The following is a 24064-nucleotide window of genomic DNA, read 5'->3' on the forward strand; positions in this document are numbered from 1 at the left end:
CCATAGGTGGAATCTGGTGGTTCATCTGTGTAATCTTTATTTTATTTTATAAGTTGCAATCTTTATTTCCCTTGTATTTTATGTATCTCTTACTCCTTTCTTCACGTCATGTTGTGCTATTGATTATCATTTTTATGGAATATTGAATTTATAACAGCCACATTCAAATCGTCTTAATTGTAACATGTCATGTTGGTAATTCTTTTTCTTTTGTTGCACTGATTACTCATAGAAAGTGTTGATGGGTTATTTCTGATGGTATTGGTTTGTCTTCGGTTTGTTTTGGTAGCGTTAAGAAAAGAAATGCGGGGAAAGGGGTAAGTTGCAATTAAAGAGTTTGGGGTTAATTTGTTGCAGTAGTTGTAGTCTTCTGTAGTTTCCTTTGCAAAAGAAAAAAATGCTATGGTGAATGATTTTTTTTGTTGCTAGTTTGGTTCTGGTGGTGGTAAGAACAGAAATGAGGGGATGGGGCCGGGAAAGTTGCAACTGAAGTTGTAGTGTCTATATGCTCTGTTCTCTGCTCTTGTTCTGAATGAAAATGTTCTGTTGGTTTTGTAATTGTGTGATGTATTTGAGTTTTGTATGGTTGTTGTTGGTGTTGTTTTGGGATGGTGATAATTTTTTTTTTTTTTTTTTTGGGGGGGGGGGGGGGGGGGGGGGGGGGTTAAACTGTTAGAAAAATGGATTGGAAAAGTAATTCTTAGAAACAATTTGGAGTAATTATGTTGCATTTTCTGTAACATTGAAATTAGGAACCAATTTGTGCTGTGTTTGAATTGGGGCTACTACGTGGTGAACTAAATGAACTAAATGATAATGCATTGATATGAATCTTTATTTGTTACAGAAATTTTTAAATGGATTTATCACAATTGGACTTGATTTCACAACACGAAGATGATTGTTCATTGACACAGATTGAACTTGATGATGTTGTGCCCATTGAAATGGACCCTCAAAATGGTATGTTGGACACTTCATGCTTACCTTTAATTTTTGTAACATAATAAATGTTATTATTTATAGTTGGGTTCTTTACACCATATTTATTTATTTATAGATGTAAATGAAATTGTTGCTAATGACCAATTGAATGATGGTGTGGATAATTGTCGGTCCAAGGCCAAGCTCATAGATGGAGATAAAGTTGTTGAGGAGCCTAAGAGCGGTATGCTATTTGGCTCCATAGAGGAAGTCGTTGACTATTATAGGAATTATGGAAAGCAAGCGGGCTTTGGTGTGACACAAAAGAAGAAGAAAAAGTATGAAAATGGAGATGTACACTACATCAGTCTGACATGTGCTCGCGGAGGCAAAGCATCATCCAGTTCAAGTAACAACCTGTGCAAGGCTAGCAAAACAAGCAAAACGGGGTGTCAGGCTACTTTGAATGCAACGTTAGTGGATACATCGTGGTATGTGACAAATGTAAATCTAGGGCATAATCACGACTTAAGCCCAGGTAAAGCGAGATACTTTCGGTGCAACAAGAAGTTGGATCCTACTACGAAGAGAAAGCTTGATATAGATGATAGAGCTGGAATCCGCACCAATAAAATTTATAACGCACTAGCCGTTGAAGCGGGGGGTTATGAGAATCTTACATTTGGAGAGAGAGAGTGTCGCAATTATATTGCGAACTCAAGACGCCTTCGCCTTGGTACAGGAGGTGCCGCAGCACTTCGTGACTATTTCAATAGAATGCGGAAAGTAAATGATGATTTTTATTTTGATATAGATGTGGATGATGAGTGTAGGCTGAGAAATGTTTTTTGGGCTGATGCACGAAGTAGGGCATCATATGAAGATTTTGGTGATGTGGTTACATTTGACACAACATACTTAACCAACAAATACGAAATGCCATTTGCTCCTTTTGTGGGAGTAAACCATCATGGTCAATCAATTCTTTTAGGGGCGGCATTAATTTCAAGTGAGGATACGGAGTCATTTGTTTGGTTGTTTGAGGCATGGTTGAAATGCATGAAGGGCCGTGCGCCAAGGGCAATTATTACAGATCAAGATAGGGCCATGAAAAATGCTATTAAGAAGGTGTTTCCGAATGCTCGTCATAGATTTTGTTTATGGCATATACTGAAAAAACTTCCGGAAAAGTTTGGATCACATTCACAATACTATGCCATTAAGAGTGCCATAAGAAATTGTGTGTATAATTCTCATACATGTGACGAGTTTGATGCATGTTGGCAGAGTATGCTTGAGTGTTATAATCTAGAGGAGAATGCATGGCTGCGTGGTTTATACAGTGAAAGGACTTTTTGGGTACCAACATATTTGAATGATGTATTTTGGGCCGGCATGACTACCACACAACGTAGTGAGAGTATGAATGCCTTTTTTGATGGTTATGTGCAATCGTCCACCTCATTGAAGGAATTTGTGGATCAATACGATAACGCTTTGTGCAGGAAGGTTGAGGTTGAGAATGTTGCTGATTTCGATTCCTTCAATACCACCATTTCATGTGTGAGCCATTGGCCCTTTGAGAAGCAATTCCAAGAAATTTACACCCATGCAAAGTTTAGAGAAGTTCAGAAGGAGATTTCATCGATTATGTATTGTGGTTCTTCTCTTTTAAAAAGTGAATGTGGAATTCGTACCTATCAGGTGATCGAACAGGTAGAAATTAATGAATCCTATAGGAAAAAAATCGTTTTTAATGTTTGCTACAATGACCCTGTATGTGAAGTGAATTGTAGTTGCCGTTTGTTTGAATCAAGAGGAATTTTGTGCAAACATGCCATATCCGTGTTGACTGCATTTGAAGATGTGGATTTGTTGCCCGAAAAGTATTTTCTAAATCGATGGAGGAAGGATTTGAAGCGGCCATATAAGTTAATCAAGAGTAGTTATGATCCTTTGAGTGGCAACCCTACTGCAGATCGATATGCTGAACTGAGCAACAATGTGCTGAAGTTGGCCGCTATTGCAGCACCAAACGTGGACCATTGCATGGAATTGCAAAAGTATGTTGATATGCTAATTAAGAAATTTAGCGGTCCAAGCTGTGAACAAAGTCAACCTTCCCAATCACTCCCAAGTGCAAAAGATCTACCAAGTGCACCTATGATCGATAATGGAGCCATGGATTGTATGGAGGTGGAGGTGTGTAGTCCTCTTGTGGCTCGAACTAAAGGCGCGCGACCATCAATCAGAAAAGTGTATGTGGTTGAAAAAGTGGTGAGAAAAAAGTCGTCAAAAGGAGGAAATAAGAAACAGAGCAACGCAAATCCCGAGCAGCGAAGGAAAAGAAAGAAGGTATTCAACTATTCAAAAGTCGTTGTATGTGTACTTATTGATGTGTAATTTTAATATTAATGTTAACATTTTTGAATATTTTATTTTTTGAAGACATGCCAAAGATCGCTAGTAGATGAACTGGACACAAGTGAAGATCCGTTGCTTTTTTCAACTGATGTGCAGCATGACCAAGTGATTGAAACACAACATAGTGTACTTACACAGGTACTGAAAGGAGGGGAAAAAAGTTCATATACGTGCATTTGATTCATACATGTTGATTAATAGTTTAATTTCATATATATTAATTGTTCGATGTATTTGTTTCAGACGTTTGGGAATTCACAATCGTCATGTATTTTCGAAGGAGATTCTATATACTTGTCGTAAGTGGTAAGGTCTTTTTGATTAAAAAAGTATATCACATTCTCTGACTAGGAAACTGTTTCCCATTATAGCACGGGTCACTTGCAAATTATGAAGGATGTTATATATTTCTTAGCTTGTAACACTGATTTTGTCCTTTTAAATGTGTAGGAGCTGTTGGTTACTTGGGCTCTAATTTGTTTGTGAGGAGGATCTACAGAAACATCAAGTGTCACTAGGAAGGAAGGAGTCTTGTGAGGGGGAAACAGACCGTAGAGAACTTCCCCGAGCACTTTGGGTAAACACAATAAATTATGAGAGGAAGCTTTTGTGGTCATGTACGTGCATTGTCAACATATTCAAATCACAGGGTTTGAGGATGGGGATGTATTCTTCTTTCTCTCTTTTGGGGATGCCCTGAGATTTTTCTTTTTTTGTCTTTTCCCCGGCTGTAAGTGAAAGCCTTTAATTTAGGATGCAGGAATTTGTCTCTATAGTCTTGAAATTTAGCAAAATATCAGACTCGTGTTATTTTATTTCTGCTACTTTATTATTTCTGCTACTTTTTCTCATCTTATTTCTGCTACTTTAACTCGTGTTATGAAAACATGTCAAAGCCTTTATTATTTCTGCTACTTTTTCTCATCTTTGGGACAAAGGACTTCAGAGGGGAGACTTAAGTTGCCATTAATCAAGTCCAGAGGCATAAGTTGCCATTAATCAAGTCATAAATAATTTATTATTTTGTTTTCGGATGTTATATGTTATAGATTATTCTGTTATTTGTTATAGCTGTAAGTTGTTTTTTGATGTAATTGATATTGGGCCATGTAATCTTTTACTGCTCTTGGCTTTACTTTATGGTATGGTCAATGCCTTTCTTGCATGCTTTTATTTTGGGTGTAACTTGGGGTAAAACTATGCTTATTCAGCTGTTACTATTATTGATGCTGTCATTTCTGAATGTGTGATGTTGTCTCATAGCTTCATGGTGTGACCGAGTGGATGTGGTGATTTAGCTGTAGGCTAATTTGTGTTTCGCCATGTTGTTCTTCTTTATACCATGGCTTTGGTAGTGGTATTAGTGGATCTTTGATGATTTGGTTGTTGCAGTGCCTCACTACCCTTTACGCAATTCTTTATGATGTCTATGCCTAAAATATAAGTTGAAGTGCTGTGACTATTAGGCATACTTGTTTCAAATGTGTATCTCACTGTACAAGTTGATGACCTCTTCTTTTTCTTTACAAGTCTGTTGGTCTTAAGCTTGTTCCTTCGATGTGTTTTTCTATTAGAGGAAAATGGGATCGTATAATTTTTGGGAGATGGGGTTTTGGGTTTTGTGGGTATCATTTTGTCGCTGGATTGGACGGTTTTTGCTCTAGGAATTCTGATCTTTTGTCTCTTTTTTGTGAGTATTTTATGGGATTAGAATAAAATAGGAAAAAAAAGAAGATAATCGAGTCATGGGTGTCGTTCGTTGGCTTGGTTTTGCCGGTTTGTTTTGTAACATAATTGTATTTTTTGATTTTCTTATTGAGCAAGGGGTTATAGTATTTTGGGGAAGTTGAGTTTAGGATTTAAGTTTGTTGATTGATTGCATGAGTTCTGCTCATCATTCTGGGTTATACTTCTTTGGGATCTCTAAAATTGATATTAGGTTTAAATAGTCTTAGAATCCAAGGTGGGTAAAGTTTCTATTGGCCATGATTGTGGATTTCTGGTTTGCATTTTGATTTGTGTCTGGCTGATTGGTATTTGGGTAATAGTCTAATGTAATTATGTTTGACTTCAATTTGTGTGAGAAGTTTACAACAGACATGATGCATTAATAAATGGATGGACATGTTTATGTGAATCACAATTCACTCATATATATATATAAGTGAAACACAATGGAACTGCATCTCGGTCGGCCCATAAGCGCCAGTAGCACTCCTTCCGTTTCTAATATAAGATTCCCGCAACGCACAATCCGCATGGCACCAATGAAGACAAACATCACAACCAACCCAACTACATGTATTTGACGCCATGTCAAACTTCAAGCACACAAGACACGTACAAGCACTGCAAAAACCATTCTTCTGCACACAAACCTTGCAATCACATTCATCCACAGGCAAAGACTGCTTACAAGTAAGATTTCTGCATTTCAAGTTCAGAAAAACCTCAGCCAAATGAGTAGGTGAAACACTGTTGTCTTGCTGGAGATAATCTGGCAGCCCAGTTTTCAAAGCGACCAAAATTTCCAACTGAGCTTGATGGGATTTCAGTAGCATCTCCATGGTTATGTCAGACCTGTTCTGCAATGCTTTCTGACACGCGAGTAGTTGTGGTCGCTTGTCAACATTCAACATGATCTGGTGAACGCTCTCTTTTAGACACGCTATGGATTGTCCGGCCATCTCATGCAATCTCCTAGCCATTACATGTACCGGTTCAGCAACTATCCGGGCAATGACCGTCTCAACAAATTCCATTCCACCTATCGGAAGCTGTTTAAGCTCCTTCTGGCTACTAGTCCTATATAAACTACCACTACTCTTCTCTCTCATTCCTCGTTTCTTGTCGAAACTATAATTTGATCCAATATCATGAGACCCTACACTCTGCGAAGGTGATCTAACATCGTCGTGGTGCCTTGACTGTCCACCAGACAACTGCCTATGAAAACTCAACTGCCTCTCTAACCCATTGCCCATTTTAGAGCTTCCTTTTAAAACCCTGTGATGTTGTCCTTGCGTAGCTTGACCATTCGAACTGCCCTGTAATACTGGAGACTGACCAAACCAAGTAAACAGCATTCAAAAATGCATGATTAAGGATAAAAGCTGGATTAAGGTGTGCTTACAGCAAGCAGCATTTAAAAGTAGATTACCTAGAAACAAAAGGTAGCAGAATTATTTAGAACAAGCAGAGTATAACATCAGAGACATAGATAACACCAAAACCAACCATTCCTTACCATAGATAACACCAAAACCTACCATTCATTACCATTAACAATTAAGTTTAACATACATTTAGGATATTCATACAAACAGAAAAAAGTCTCTTACAACTAAATTGTTTTCATAATTTCATTTTAACATTAAGTTAGTATGTCTAGGTTCACTATAACTACAAAAATAAAAGGCTAACAGCAAAATGACAACTAACAACAAAACACGAAACATCTTCTCGTTACGTTGCGCTAATTGTTCCTTACATTTTTTTTCAATCAATTCCTCAACTTTCTCCTCCATTTCTTTCAAATGTTGCACTAATTGTTCCTTGCATTTTTTTTCAATTAATTCCTCAACTTTGTCATTGTCAGCTTGTCTTCTCTCCTCCATCTCTTTCAGATATTGCGCTAATCCCTTCTCGTATGCAGACATCTTCTTATCAGCCCATTCAAAAAAATCACAATCACCGGCTTTCTACATGAAAAAAACAAGGGTCAACAAAAATGTCATGAACTACTAACGACGAAATATAACACAAAGCTAATTTAAAATATAACAAAAATTACCTTGTAGTTATTACATCCATACCACTTTTTAGCGGGATTGGATGTGGTCCAAGAGTACCTTAGACGTGCAGGAATTCCACACTTACATAACGGATGACCGCTTGACAAATCACTTGTTGTAGACATTTACTTGTGCCTAAATTCAGAAGCACATGACATGAGAATTTCCTATATATTGAATTGGGAGGCTAAATATATGTTACTCAAACAAGAAATATACAATCATAACCTTTAGATAAGTGACAAGCTCAGATTCCACCAAAATCCATCTAACATAATAAAAAGAAAAAAAATCCTCAAATTCTACCAATCTTCTATGCATGCGGTTATTAACGAATAACTAGGAGGATCATTGCTATAAGAAAACATCTGTGAATGTTATGTATGGTTTTGGCTTACATGCATGACGTTTCCTATAAACATGACTCCGTGAAGTTTGAAAGTACCTAGGTCCTCCTTTGGTTGGTCTCTCACCCTAGTCAATTTAAATTTTCTGGCATGATCAAATTCCATGCTTTTAACAATAGACCGTTCTGTTGAGAATCGATGATATAGTGAACAAATCTTACCAATCAAAAGTGAAAGAAGAAAAAGATATAGTGAACAGATTGCATATATAAGATAGGTGCTTGAATTTATAAAGTATTTGCTTATGTAACTTCCCAAGAAACAGCAGCATTTTCCACTATAGGCATTAACCACACATGTTATCACCTTTCTATTGCATGTAGGGCCGTATATGAATTGTAGATGTAGTTGTCTGCCTATTTATTTGTATTATCTGTTAGGTTGTTTCTCTTTCAGTTGAGTGGGAAAAAACTTTGTTTGTAGCTAAAAAAAATTTCATTATGTAGAGGCCATATCTTGCTTAGATCAGGCAGTAAATCTGTTTTGTGATTTGGTGAATTTGGAATTTTTTTTTTCCTTGCACAGGAAATTGCTGAATTGTACGAGTTCGAACACAACATTGAGCAGGCTATTGTTTACTTTGAAAAGTCAGCCGAATCAGTGCAAGCATAGAAGATTGGTAGAGTCAAGAATGGAAGGAGTGAATGCCGGCCAATGAAAAATATAGAACCAAAAAAATAAATAAATAAATTAAATGCTAAGAAGAAAGAAGATGGAAAGTCTCTTTCAAAATATAAGACTTAAATTAAGTCCGATTATTGCACGTCCAACGTTCCTTAAGTGATAAGTCCAACGTTCAAGACATCAAATAATATAAATAGACATGATTCTCAAACCATCTAAATATACAACTTATTAAAAACAATCAAAGATGTACATTTTTTTTTTAGAATCTATACAATATTCAAAAGTCACCATTTGATCTTTATGAAGAAAGATGAAGTCTCTCTAAAACTAAATGATGGACAATGTGGTAGTCAACATTTAGTCATTTAAGCAAATGAGAATTCAAAGGATTGAGTTTTCCCTCTTCCCTGATAATCTAGCAAAAGGATTAATCTTCCATTACTCTTGATTAGCAAAAGGATTAATCTTCCATTACTCTTGATTAGTTAAAATTATTGCTTTTTGTATGGCAAAGTAGAATTGATTTCTTGGAATATTTGTTACATGTTAGTTTTATAATTAAATTATTTGATTTCATAATTGAGTTGAATTAACTTTCCAAGAGGCCAGATTTGAAGAAGAGCAGAGAGGAGGGTCAAATCTATGATTTGAGAAACAAATCCTATTGGTCCTATTTTTGGATATATATGAAGCTTCAAAGACTGAAGAAGAAGAGAAGGTGCATAGAATCGCTCAAAATGACATGTATCAAGCAAATCCCAAGGCTAATGTGGGGGTTACTACTATGGTCTAAGCTTATGGGTCAGGGAAAGAGTGAGCAATTCTTGTGAACTCTCATGGGTATGAAATTCTTGCCGACTATTTTGATTGAAGTGGACTCTTTGATTTTTCTGTTTGAATTTTTATATGGAGATTTATGGAGGACTTTGCTTTGACAGAGAGTCTGTTCATTTAGAAACTAATTTCAACCCTTCCTTTGAGTATTATTGTTCAAAATGTCTATGGTACATTATGATGCCACTATATTATGAATTGATGGGTATTGTAATAGATTCTTCCTAATATAAGTGGTATTGTAATAAGTAAACCGGAAACCCAATAGCAAAAAACCACAAATAAATCACAGCAAAGAACTAAAGCGACTCTGAAAATAACTGAAAAAACGCAAAAATGGGGGAGATCGGTACCAGAGCCGGAAATGGGTCGCCGGAGGTGGAGAACGAATGGTTTAGCTGGTCGCCGCTGGAACTGGAAGAACGACGGAGTTGGGTCGTGCGTTGAGAACGATGGTGCCGGGTCGTGCGTTGAGAACGGCGGTGGCGGGTCGTTCTGGGCCGGAAATGGGTCGCCGGAACCCTAAGTTTTGGCCGGAGGTGGAGAACGACGGTGGAGAACGAATGGTCGAATGGTCGCCGCCGGAACTGGAACAACGACAGAGTTGGGTCGTTCTGGGCCGGAAATGGGTCGATGGAACCCTAGGTTTTGGCCGGAGGTGGAGAACGGTGCTGGGCTCGGAACGGTGGCGGGCAGAACGACGGTGCTGGGCGGGCTCGGCACGGTGGCGGGCAGAACGGAACGGTGGAACGACGGTGCTGGGCGGGCTCGGAACGGTGGAACGACGGTGCTGGGCGGGCTCGGAACGGTGGAACGACGGTTCTGGGCGGGCTCGGAACGGTGGTCGGCGGTGCTGGGCGGGCTCGGAACGGTGGAACGACGGTGCTGGGCGGGCTCGGAACGGTGGAACGACGGTTCTGTGCGGGCTCGGAACGGTGGTCGGCGGTGGGGAGAGAGGGAGGGAAAATTTGGGGGAAAGCTCGGGGAAGAAATGTGCGAAAATGAGAAAGACATCTGGTTTTGTTTTCAAAATTTGAATTTTTTTGATATTTTTTAAAAAAATAAATAAATAAAAACTGACGTAGCCCTTTCCACGTTGGAAAGGGCCGGCAGGATGGCCCCTGCCTATCATTACTCCAAACAAATTTCAGTAGATAAAGAATTATTTATTGATCTTATAGATAGAATAATCTTTCAAAAATGTTATGTTAAAGTTACTTTAATAATTAATGCTGAATTTCAAATTACAACCATAGCATTATTAGATTCAAGTGCAGATATGAATTGTATTCAAGAAGGAATTATACCTACAAAATATTATAAAGAAACAAATAAATTATTACATCAATCTAATAAAACAAAATTAAAAATAAAAAATAAAATACCTAATATCCATATATGTAATAATGAAATATGTGTTAAAATATATTTTAAGATTACCATTATTTTAGTAAAAGATATTACTTCTAGAATAATAATAAGGAATCTATTTTTAGCATTATTTGATTCTTTTATAAAAACAGAAAAAAGAATTAGTACTGAAATTATGAGAAAGAAAATCTTATTCAGATTAATTAGTACTGAAATTATGAGAAAGAAAATCTTATTTATTTTACTAATAATAAAAGAAGATATTAATAATATTTCCAAACAAATAATGTTCTTAAAACAAAAACATAAAAGAATAAAAGAACAATTAAATGATCCTTTATTACAATAAAGAATTAAAAGTTTTCAAAGAAAAATAGAATCAGAAATTTGTGCTAATATTTCAAAAGCTTTTGAGTATAATAAGAATCATGTTGTCCAACTACTTTATGAATCAAATTTTGATAAGAAAATAATACTAACAAAAATTAGGCCTATTCAAGTGAATCAAGAATTATTAGATAAAGAAATTAAAAATTTACTACAAAAATGTCTAAAAAGAAAAAGTAAATTATCTTGGAATTATGTTCAGAAAAATGTTGAATTAAAAACTTTAAAATGGATAAGGTATCCAATTCTTAATAAAAAAGATTTAATTTCCAGATTAAATGAGGCTATTATATTTTCAAAATTTAATAGAAAAAGTAGATTTTGGCAAAGTAAAAATAATAGAGATAAAATTGCTTTTATAATATCCTTCAAACATTATGAACGAAAGGATATGTCATTTGAATTTGAATTAAAAAATGCTCTCAGAAAATTTAGAAATGATATGAATAATATTTTCACATCTTTTACCAACTTTTCCATAAATGATGTTTTAATTTTCTCTAAATCAATCAAACAAAATTGGAAACATTTACATACTTTTGTCCAAATCATAAAAAACAATGGATTAGTAGTTTCATCTACTAGAATTAGTTTATTTCAGAATAATATTCGTTTTCTTGGTTATAATATTGTTCAAAATATTTTCATAAATAAATCATTGCAAATTCTTGATAAAATAAAAAACAAGAATCAGCTACAAAGATTTCTAGAAAGCTTAAATTATATTTCTGATTATTATAAGAATTTTAGAATCATTTGCAAATCTCATTATCAGAGATTAAAAAAGAATTATCCTCTTTGGTCAAATCAACATACAAAAATCATTAGACATGTCAAAATCCTCACACGCCTAGGTTTCCTTTCCTCTAATACTTTTAGAATTATTGAAACCAATGTCCCAAAAATAGGTAGAGAATATTATGTCTATATAGTTTGTTATCATTTTGGTATATGGTATACTCCACAGAATTATAGTATTATTAAAAAAGAGATTTTAGCCATTATATTATGCATTCATAAATTTCAAAATGATTTTTTAAATCAAGAATTTATTATCTGTGTTGAGTATGAAGAATTTCCAGCGGAAATTCCTCAAAATCTTAAGCGCCTAACTCCAGCGGAGAAATAAAAGGCTAAGGTGAATGAGTATGAAGAATTTCCAGCGAAAATTCTACAGAAAATTCCTCAAAAAGATGATAATGATAATAATATAGCTTTTAAGCAAATATTTACGAAATGGCAAGTCATTTTAAGCTCTTTAAATCATTTTGATTTTAAAATTGAATATATAAAGAGAGAATCAAATAGTATCCCTGATTCCTTAACCCATGATCTTTTTTCAGGGAAAATGAATAAGCCAGATAAATCAAAAATTCAAAATCCCGGTGATTATGCTATTAATAAGCGATCATCTCAGAATAATCCTTCATCTCAGAATAATCCTTCTTTCACTTCCCCAACAAATGTTGTCCCAACTCAGAATAAGTTTACTGTCTTTGGAAACTTTCCTCCTTTACCTTCTAAATTAGCTTCTTTTGCTCAGACAACATCATCTTCCTCAAAGGATCATTCCTCTTCAAAATCAGATAGTATAAGTTCTCCTTGTCCCGCACCAATAATACCCACTTTTGCCCAACCATCCCAAATATTGCATAAATACAAAACTGTCCTGCCAAAATTATTCCCTATTGAATTTGAGTATCAGCATATGAAGAATGCCAGAGAATTAGTAACAAAAGTATTCCCGCCAGGATGGGATTTTATGCCAGAAGAGAAAAATAAATCTAAAAAATTTTATGAATTCATCCTAGTAGATTCTGGATCAGTCATATTATCTCATACTCCTTGTAAATTTGACCCAGATCTTAAAAGAATTGCCTTTTCTAAATGTACTATAAAAAATGTGCTTTCACCAGCCCAGTGGAATTATAACCTTTGGCAAGGCAAAAAAATTTCACAACCTTTTCATCCCCAAACTTATAATTATTATGATTATCAAAAAGCTTGGTATAATACCTTCTATCTTCAGAATGATCGTTACCAACATTCTTGGTTTTTCATCTTTGACAAAATTCATCCAGTCCAATCATTACCATTATGGTTTGAATATTGGTGGAAGCTCTTTGGAGCAGAAACTGGTATTTTACCACCTCCTCTTCACAACAAATTTTTAGATTATTCAAAGACTCATCCTTCTCCGTCTCCTTTCAATAATTTTCCCTCAGAACTTTATTTCTTCCTTCACTTTAACATTCCTTGGATAATGTCTTGGGATTATAATTTCTTTTCCCCAGAAAATAATCCTCAGTCTCCCAATAATAATATCAGATATATTGTCCGCACTACTGCAGTCAAATGGTGGGATAGATATACTTATGATAATATTATTACAAAAATTAATAAATTATGCACGGAACAATTCCTAGCCTCGAATCAGTTTCTTGTGAAGAAAAACATTAATCAGGCCAAATTAGCCTCCTCCAGTTCAAAGCATGATTTTAAAAAGCATTTGCTCGAAACTCTATCTCAATTATCAGATGATGAAGATGAGAATGAAGATGAGCCAGTATTAGCAGGATATGCTCAAGATCCTTATGAAGACTTAGAATTATGAAGAAGACTTTATGAATCAGAAGACTTTAAAAAGAATCATTTATGAAGATGCATTATGACAGACGTATTATGGCAACCTAATTATATGAAGACTTTTGAAGATGAATCAATGGAATGAAGACTTATAAATCAGACTTTATGAATTATCAGCTACCAGCCGCCACAAAAGACAAGCAACTTTATTATGGCATCAGACTTTATTATAGCATCAAGACTTTTGGGATCATTGTCAGAATTCATGTATCAGCCGTCACAAAAGACAAAACAATCAATTATTCCTCAGGAATCAGTTCATGGAATCAGTTCATATATCAGCCAGTACAGAAGACTCAAGAATTATTGATCACAAGACCAAAGAATTATTGGTGCTTTACTATTTGGAAGGTACGCGGAACATTGAATTATTGCCGTTCAGAATTATTACTTTTACTGTTTAAAAGATATGCCGAATATTTTCTACTGTTTATATTTGTAGTTTTTCTTTTCCTTTTCGCCTATAAAAAGGCATGTAAGATATGTTAGAAGGCAGGAGTTTTTAGGAGTTTTCAGAGAGCATTTTCAGAGCATTTTTGGAGAGGTTCACAAGCTTTCAGAAAGAAGCCATCAGCCTTTCTAAGCCTTTAGCCTTTCTACCTTTTGTATCAGTACTATCAGTACTATTCCCTTCCCTTCCTTGTATCTTATCTTGCCTCGCATCAAGGCTTTGTATCATCACTTCTTCGAATCAATATAATCAAGTATGTTTATTACTTCGTCTCTCTTTTCACTATATGATTCTCCTTTGTATAATGTTTTCGAATTATTTCTTTAAATCAGTCTTTTAAATTATTTTCATTACTTTCATCATCTACTTTCATTATCTTCATAATACTCATTATCTTCATTATTATACTGTCTTTCTCTTAGTACTATCACCTGGGTGAGTTTATGGTATCAGAGCCAAGGGTGAGTAGAGAGAGGGTTCAGATTTGCGATAATATTTCGAGTCGTGGTCAGCCCGGTTAGCCAGGAGAGCGTTTAGGGTGGTCCCGGCAGTGGTCCCGATAGAGTTCGAATTGATTATTGAAAACTTAGAGTATTAAAACAAATGATGGATTCAATCTTTAGGAGCTCTTCCTCTAGGTCTCATAGGCCTTTTTTAGTTGATAGTAATAATGGGAACGTCATAAATAATGGAGAGAATAGGGTTATGAAAGATTTTGAAATTATGATGAAAATTAGAAATGGGTTAAATAGAAATTATGAAATAAACAAAGATAAATTACGAAAAGATTTTATGTCTCTTGAATATGATGATAAGAGAAAATGGTTTTTTAATAAATTTTCACAAATAGAACAGAATGATATAAGAACTAGATGGTATAATCATATGAATGAATTAAGAACAGATATGAATTAAGAACAGATATGTATTTCTTCCCCTGGTTTGAGCATAATTATGAAAAAATTAACATTGAAGAAGATAATATTAGTAAAACTGAAAATACTCAAGAAGTATACTCTTCTAACCTCCCTTCTGAATCTATAACTCCTATACATTTAGAATCACAAATAATTGTTTTTCCTCTTGAAGTAACAAGTCTTAATGATGATAATAAAAATATGAATAATAATGATAAAAATCCTTTACCTAATGAAATTAGTCCAAATCCTTTACCTAATGAAATTAGTCCTTTACGTAATGAAATTATTCATAAAGAATATACTCCTAATGAATCATTAAGCCTTATTCATAAAGATTCACAATTAGTTACTTCTCCTCTTAAATTAATTACTTCTTCTTTTAAAGCTAGTCCTAGTAATGATAATAATATTATATTACAAAATGATTTTACAAATACATGTATAAAAGCTTTTAAAATTGAAAATTAGATAAAATCATTAAAGATTAAAAATCAAGAAAAAGAAACTGAAAGACTTTTATTATATGAAACTCCTCCTGAAAGACTTTTATTATATGAAACTCCTCCGAATTTACAATTTTCTTTTAAAATAAATAATATAGAATTATTAGAAGAAATTCCTAATAATCAAGTTCAAAAGAATAAAAATCATGTGTCTACATCAAATCCTACTAAAATTTTAGAAAGATCACAAGAAGAATCAGAAACAGAATTAGGTATAGAATTAGACATTGATAAGTTACAATCTCAAGATCTAGATCTAAACAGAATGATTTTAGAAAACAGAGATAATAGTGGAATAATATTTAGGAATAATTATAAAGGAAATTATGTTACACATACTTTTATAATTCATAATTGGTATCCTAAACCTCCTGATATACAAATTGAAGAATTAGGAATAAAAGTTAAAATAAGAAATGCTTATATAGCTAATGCTTTGTATAATTGGAATATAAATGATTTATTTGAATATGAAATTTTAGATATCTTGCATGATATAATGATAATAACAAATACTTATAAATGTCCTAATAAATCAAATTATCAAATATCAAACATTATTTCAAATCAATCTATAAAAGATGTTTTAAGATATAAGAAAAATATTTATAAAAATTTAAAACATTTAAAATACCTTTCTGCAACAGATTTTAAGTGGTATAAAGATGTCTTTCTTCTAGAATTATTAATCAAAATTAATAACAGAATCCCCTTTTGGAAAGAAAGATTTATAGATTATTTTGCCCATAAGGTTAAAGAAAAATTTAATAATTGTTACAATGATTGTATGAGTTTTACATATAGAAAAATTATTAATGCAATAAAACATATAGAATTAAATTTATGTATAATCTATGATTTAAGATTAATAAATCATTTTAAGGATAAGAAATATGACAAAAAAGAATTAGGATCTTTTTATCAAAATGGTTTTCTAAATTGTTTTATTTCTTTAATAGTATCATCCATTAAGTATAAGTTTCATAAAAAGAAGATAAGATCATATAAATCTTATAAGACAAAAAATTCTAAAACTTTATATTACAAATTTGATCAAATTAGTTGCAAAATAAAAGATAAAATTAAAAGACTTAATATTATATTTCAACTTTTAAACATATTATTTGAATCTGATACAAAATCTGAAGGATTATTACAAATTGATAACAACGATGAATATTCTAATAATAAAATAAGATTATGTTTCTATAATAAGAATATGTGTAAAAAAGATATAAATACTTTAACAAGAAAAGAAAGAATAATATTGGAATTAATAAACCAAATTGAAGATCCAGAAACAAAAATAAAATACTTATATCAAATTATTCAAAAAGAGAAAATTATTGCTAATGATATAAATTATAATCTTATTGATGTTTCTAATAAATCTAAACAAGAAAAATATCCTATTACAAGTCAAGATTTAAAATTCGAAATAAATAATATAATACAAGATGATAAAATCAAAAATCATATGCAAGATAATAAAATCAAAGATCATGATAATATCAAGAATAATTCAGTAGATAAAGAATTATTTATTAATCCTATAGATAGAATAATCTTTCAAAAATGTTATATTAAAGTTTATGTTATTACTGAATTTCAAAATACAACCATAGCATTATTAGACTCTAGTGCAGATATGAATTGTACCCAAAAAAGAATTATACTTACAAGAAATTATAAAAAAACAAATAAATTATTACATCAAGCTAAATTAAAAATAAATAATAAAATACCAAAAACTCATATATGTAATAATAAAATATGTGTTAAAATATATTTTAGGATTACCATTATTTTAGTGAAAGATATTACTTCTAGAAAAATAATAAGGAATTTATTTTTAGCATTATTTGATTCTTTTATAAAAACAGAAAAAAGAATTAGTACTGAAATTATGAAAAAGAAAATCTTATTTAGATTTATTAATGATATTTCCAAACAAATAATGTTCTTAAAACAAAAACATAAAAGAATAAAAGAACAATTAAATGATCCTTTATTACAACAAAGAATTAAAAGTTTTCAAAGAAAAATAGAATCAGAAATTTGTGCTAATATTTCAAAAGCTTTTGAGTATAATAAGAATCATGTTGTTCAATTACTTTATAAATCAAATTTTGATAAGAAAATAATACTAACAAAAATTAGGCCTATTCAAGTGAATCAAGAATTATTAGATAAAGAAATTAAAAATTTACTACAAAAATGTCTAAAACGAAAAAGTAAATTATCCTGGAATTATTCAGCTTTATTATCCTGGAATTATTCAGCTTTTTATGTTCAGAAAAATGTTGAATTAAAAACTTTAAAATGGATAAGGTATCCAATTCTTAATAAAAGAAATTTAATTTCCAGATTAAATGATGCTACTATATTTTCAAAATTTAATAGGAAAAGAAGATTTTGGCAAATCCAAATAAGTAAAAACGATAAAATTGCTTTTGCAATATCCTTCAAACATTATGAACGAAATGATATGTCATTTGAATTAAAAAATGCCCTCAGAAAATTTCGAAATGTTATGAATAATATTTTCACACCTTTTACCAATTTTTCCATAAATGAGGTTTTAATTTTCTCTAAATCAATCAAACAAAATTGGAAACATTTACATACTTTTGTCCAAATCATAAAAAACAATGGATTAGTAGTTTCATCTACTAGAATTAGTTTATTTCAGAATAATATTCGTTTTCTTGGTTATAATATTGTTCAGAATATTTTCATAAATAAATCATTGCAAATTCTTGATAAAATAAAAAACAATAATCAGTTACAAAGATTTCTAGAAAGCTTAAATTATATTTCTGATTATTATAAGAATTTTAGAATCATTTGCAAATCTCATTATCAGAGATTAAAAAAGAATTATCCTCTTTGGTCAAATCAACATACAGAAATCATTAGACATGTCAAAATCCTCACATGCCTAGGTTTCCTTTTCTCTAATACTTTTAGAATTATTGAAACCAATGTTCCAAAAATAGGTAGAGAATATTATGTCTATATAGTTTGTTATCATTTTGGTATATGGTATACTCCACAAAATTATAGTATTATTAAAAAAGAGATTTTAGCCATTATATTATGCATTCATAAATTTCAAAATGATTTTTTAAATCAAGAATTTATTATCTGTGTTGAGTATGAAGAATTTCCAGCAGAAATTCCTCAAAATCTTAAGCGCCTAACTCCAGCGGAGAAAGGAAAGGCTAAGATGAATGAGTATGAAGAATTTCCAGCGAAAATTCTACAGAAAATTCCTCAAAAAGATGATAATGATAATAATATAGCTTCTAAGCAAATATTTACAAAATGGCAAGTCATTTTAAGCTCTTTAAATCATTTTGATTTTAAAATTGAATATATAAAGAGAGAATCAAATAGTATCCCTGATTCCTTAACCCATGATCTTTTTTCAGGGAAAATGAATAAGCCAGATAAATCAAAAATTCAAAATCCCGGTGATTATGCTATTAATAAGCGATCATCTCAGAATAATCCTTCATCTCAGAATAATCCTTCTTTCACTTCCCCAACAAATGTTGTCCCAACTCAGAATAAGTTTACTGTCTTAGGAAACTTTCCTCCTTTACCTTCTAAATTAGCTTCTTTTGCTCAGACAACATCATCTTCCTCAAAGGATCATTCCTCTTCAAAATCAGATAGTATAAGTTCTCCTTGTCCCGCACCAATAATACCCACTTTTGCCCAACCATCCCAAATATTGCATAAATACAAAACAGTCCAGCCAAAATTATTTCCCATTGAATTTAAGTATCAGCATATGAAGAATGCCAGAGAATTAGTAACAAAAGTGTTCCCGCTAGGATGAGATTTTATGCCAGAAGAGAAAAATAAATCTCAAAAATTTTATGAATTCATTCTAGTAGATTCTGGATCAGTCATCTTATCTCATACTCCTTGTAAATTTGACCCAGATCTTAAAAGAATTGCCTTTTCTAAATGTACTATAAAAAATGTGCTTTCACCAGCCCAGTGGAATTATAACCCTTGGCAAAGCAGAAAATTTTCACAACCTTTTCATCCCCAAACTTATAATTATTTTGATTATCAAAAAGCTTGGTATAATACCTTCTATCTTCAGAATAATCATTACCAACTAATGATCGTTACCAACATTCTTGGTTTTTCATCTTTGACAAAATTCATCCAGTCCAATCATTACCATTATGGTTTGAATATTGGTGGAAGCTCTTTGGAGCAGAAACTGGTATTTTACCACCTCCTCTTCATAACAAATTTTTAGATTATTCTAAGACTCATCCTTCTCCATCTCCTTTCAATAATTTTCTCCCAGAACTTTATTTCTTTCTTCATTTTAGTATTCCTTGGATAATGTCTTGGGATTATAATTTCTTTTCCCCAGAAAATAATCCTCAGTCTCCCAATAATAAAATCAGATACATTGTCCGCACTACTGCAGTAAAATGGTGGGATAGATATACTTATGATAATATTATTACAAGAATTAATAAATTATGCATGGAACAATTCCTAGCCTCAAATCAATTTCTTGTGAAGAAGAACATTAATCAGGCCAAATTAGCCTCCTCCAGTTCAAAGCATGAGTTTAAAAAGCATTTGCTCGAAACTCTATCTCAATTATCAGATGATGAAGATGAGAATGAAGATGAGCCAGTATTAGCAGGATATGCTCAAGATCCTTATGAAGACTTAGAATTATGAAGAAGACTTTATGAATCAGAAGACTTTAAGAAGAATCATTTATGAAGATGCATTATGACAGACGTATTATGGCAACCTAATTATATGAAGACTTTTGAAGACGCATTAATGGAATGAAGACTTATAAATCAGACTTTATGAATTATCAGCTACCAGCCGCCACAAAAGACAAGCAACTTTATTATGGCATCAGACTTTATTATGGCATCAAGACTTTTGAGATCATTGTCGGAATTCATGTATCAGCCGCCACAAAAGACAAAACAATCAATTATCAGTTCATGGAATCAGTTCATGTATCAGCCAGTACAAAAGACTCAAGAATTATTGATCACAAGAATTATTGGTGCTTTACTATTCGGAAGGCACGCAGAACGTTGAATTATTGCCGATCAGAATTATTACTTTTACTGTTTAAAAGATATGCCGAATATTTTCTACTGTTTATATTTGTAGTTTTTCTTTTCCTTTTCGCCTATAAAAAGGCATGTAAGTTATGTTTAGAGGGCAGAGCATTTTCAGAGGTTTTCAGAGAGAAGTTTTTAGAGAGAAGTTTTGAGAAGCCTTTAGAGAGAAGCCACTTAAGAGCCAATCTGTAATCGCCTATCAGCCTTTCTACCTTTTAGCCTTTCTATCCTTTTGTATCAGTACTATCAGTACTATTCCTTTCCCTTCCTTGTATCCTAAATCTTGCCTCGCATCAAGGCTTTGTATCATCACTTCTTCGAATCAATATAATCAAGTATGTTTATTACTTCGTCTTTCTCTTCACTATATGATTCTCCTTTATATTATGTTTTCGAATTATTTTGTTAAATTATTTTAAATCATAATCTTTCATCATCTACTTTCATTACTTTCATAATACTCATTATCTTCATTATTATACTGTCTTTCTCTTATTACTGTCATCTGGGTGAGTTTATGGATACCATAAAGTCACTCAGGTGATAGTACTAAGAGAAAGACAGTATAATAATGAAGATAATGAGTATTATGAAGATAATGAAAGTGGATGATGATATTAATGAAAATAATTTAAAAGACTGATTTAAAGAAATAATTCAAAAACATAATATAAAGGAGAATCATATAGTGAAGACAAGGAAGAGTTAATGAACATACTTGATATTATTGATTCGAAGAAGATGATACAAAGCCTTGATGCGAGGCAAGATTTAGGATTCAAGGAAGGGAAGGGAATAGTACTGATAGTACTGATACAAAAGGATAGAAAGGCTAAAAGGTAGAAAGGCTGATAGGCGATTACAGATTGGCTCTTAAGTGGCTTCTCTCTAAAGGCTTCTCCAAACTTCTCTCTAAAAACTTCTGCCTTCTAAACATAACTTACAAGCCTTTTATAGGCGAAAAGAAAAGGAAAATTACAAGTATAAACAGTAGAAAATATTCTACATATCTTTTGAACAGTAGGTTAGGTAATAATTTGACATAATTCCGGACTGCAGCAATAATTCAATGTATCACGTGCCTTCTGAACAGTGAAGCACCAATAATTCTTGAGTCTTCTGACTGATTCAGAGTAGCAATAATTCTTGAACTGTTTCCTGAGCAAAATTAATTATTTTGTCTTTTGTGACGGCTGATACATGAACTGATTCCTGAGGAGTAATTGATTGTTTTGTCTTTTGTGGCGGCTAATACATGAATTCCGACAATGATCCAAAAAGTCTTGATGCCATAATAAAGTTGTCATAATACATCTAAATGATTCACTTCAAAAGTCTTCTGATTCATAAAGTCTTCATAATTCTAATACGGCTCATAATGCATCTTCATAAATGATTCTTCATAATGCTAAATCTGCATAAGGATCTTGAGAATCTGCATAAGGGTCTTGAGCATATCCTGCTAATACTGGTTCATCTTCATCATCTGATAATTGAGATAATGTTTCTAACAAATGTTTTCTGAATTCTTGTTTGGAACTGGAGGATGCTAATTTTGCCTGATTGATACTTTTCTTTAGAAGAAACTGATTCTGATCTGTAGATTGATTCTTAGATAATCCCATGATTCTTGTTATAATATCATCATAATCATACTTGTCCCACCACTTGATAGAGATGGTACGAACAATATATTTAATGTTATTATCAGGATTGGGAGAGACAAAGTTGTAATCCCAAGACAAGATCCAAGGGATATTAAAATGAAGAAAGAAATATAATTCTGAAGGGAAGAGATTAAATGGAGCAGGTGAAGGAAAATTCTTTGAATATTCTAATAATTTGTTACAAAGGGGAGAAGGTAGGATACTAGTTTCAGCTCCAAAAAGCTTCCACCATTCATCAAACCATAAAGGTAAATTTTTGATTTCATGAATTTTATCAAAGGTAAAAAACCAAGAATGTTGATAACGATTATTCTGAAAGAAAAAGGTATTATACCAAGCTTTTTGATAATCAAAATAATTATAAGTTTGAGGAACAAAGGGTTGAGTAAATCTTTTTCCCTGCCAAGGGTTATGACTCCACTGAGCAGGAGAAAGAACATTTTTAATAGTGCATTTGGAGAAAGCAATCCTTTTATGATCAGGATCATATTTGCAAGGGGTGTGTGATAGAAGGACTGATCCAGAGTCAACAAGTATAAATTCATAAAATTTTTGATTCTTATTTTGGTCTTCTGGCAGAAAATCCCATCCTGGTGGGAAGACTTTTGTGACTAATTCCCTAGCATTTTTCATATGTTGGTATTCGAGTTCAACAGGAAATAATTTTGGCTGGTAAGATTTATACTTATGCAAAATTTGTGAAGGTTGGGAAATTGGACTAGAATTCATGCTTTCTGAAGAATGTTCTTTTGGCTGATACTTTGATGAGGATGATGCAGCTTGAGCAAAGGTGGTTAATTTAGTAGGCAAGGGAGGAAAATTTCCTAAAACAGTAAACCTATTCTGAGAAGGGATATGATTCATAGAAGGAGAGGTAAAGGAAGGATTGGTTGAAGATTCCTTATTCATGGCATAATCTGCTGGATTTTTGTATTTTTGATCTATCTGGCTTATTCATTTTCCCTGTAAAAATTCATGGGTTAAGAAATCAGGAATACTATTTGATTCTCCTTTGATTCTCCTTTTATATATTCAATTTTGAAATCAAAAGAACTTAAAATTGCTTGCCATCTGGCAAATATTTGTTTAGAAGCAATATTTTTAACATCCTTTTGTAAAACATCTTTTGCACTTTTACAATCAACACGAACAAGAAATTCTTGATTTAAAAGATCATCTTGAAATTTATGAATGCATAATACAATAGCTAAAATTTCTTTTTTAATAGTACTATAATTTTGTTGTGCAGTATTCCATATACCAGAATGATATCGGACTAATTGTTCTTTTGAATTGGAAATTCTTTGCTTGAGTATACCTCCATATCCTATTTCTGAGGCATCAGTTTCAACAATTTTGAAAGTATTAGGAGAACGAAGACCTAGACAAGGAAGGACTTTGACATGTTTTTTAACCTGTTTAACAACTTCTGTGTGTTGATTAGACCAAGGAGGAGGATCCTTTTGTAGTCGTTGATAAAGGGGTTTACAAATGATTCTAAGATTTTCATAATAATCAGAAATATAATTTAAACTTCCTAGAAATCTTTGTAACTGATTTTTGTCTTTTATTTCATTAGGAAATTTATCCGCAAATTGTAATGACCTATTTATGGGGGTAATGGTATTTTGAACAATATTATGACCAAGAAAATGAATATTATTCTGAAATAAACTAATTTTAGTAGGTGAAACTACTAATCCATTTTTCTTTATGATTTGGACAAAAGTATGTAAATGTTTCCAATGTTGTTCTATTGATTTGGAGAAAATTAAGACATCATCAATGTATACAATAGAGAAATTGGAAAAAGGAGTGAAAATATCATTCATAATATTTTGAAATTCACTAGGAGCATTTTTTAATCCAAAAGGCATGACATTCCATTCATAATGTCCAAAAGGAACTGTAAAAGCAGTTTTATATCTATCATTTTCATCTATTTGAATTTGCCAAAATCCACTCTTCATATCAAATTTT

General features: G+C 32.4%; 1 protein-coding gene and 1 long non-coding RNA gene across 2 annotated transcripts; one reads left to right on the forward strand and one right to left on the reverse strand.

The window, feature by feature from the left end:
* The first annotated feature begins 947 nt into the window (after positions 1 to 947).
* Positions 948 to 3834, forward strand: LOC133859110 (protein FAR-RED IMPAIRED RESPONSE 1-like). Its single transcript, XM_062294427.1, has 5 exons — positions 948 to 963; positions 1061 to 1789; positions 1916 to 3279; positions 3373 to 3486; positions 3799 to 3834. The coding sequence occupies exons 1-5, from the start codon at positions 948 to 950 to the stop codon at positions 3832 to 3834; spliced, it is 2259 nt and encodes a 752-aa protein (XP_062150411.1).
* A 2881-nt stretch (positions 3835 to 6715) lies between these two features.
* Positions 6716 to 9581, reverse strand: LOC133863035 (uncharacterized). Its single transcript, XR_009899352.1, has 3 exons — positions 9364 to 9581; positions 7142 to 7277; positions 6716 to 7049 (listed from the first exon to the last, which is right to left on the reverse strand). It is a non-coding gene; the product is annotated as an uncharacterized LOC133863035 (long non-coding RNA).
* Between the last annotated feature and the right edge of the window lie 14483 nt (positions 9582 to 24064).

Source organism: Alnus glutinosa, chromosome 1 (assembly GCF_958979055.1).
Source record: "Alnus glutinosa chromosome 1, dhAlnGlut1.1, whole genome shotgun sequence".
NCBI lineage: Eukaryota > Viridiplantae > Streptophyta > Magnoliopsida > Fagales > Betulaceae > Alnus > Alnus glutinosa.

Excerpts from the sequence above, each read along its gene's own strand:
- LOC133859110 (XM_062294427.1), top strand. Across the intron at positions 1,790-1,915 it reads TTTTTGGGCTGATGCACGAA|GGGCGGCATTAATTTCAAGT; the intron begins GTAGGGCATCAT and ends CAATTCTTTTAG. Across the intron at positions 3,280-3,372 it reads AGCGAAGGAAAAGAAAGAAG|ACATGCCAAAGATCGCTAGT; the intron begins GTATTCAACTAT and ends TATTTTTTGAAG.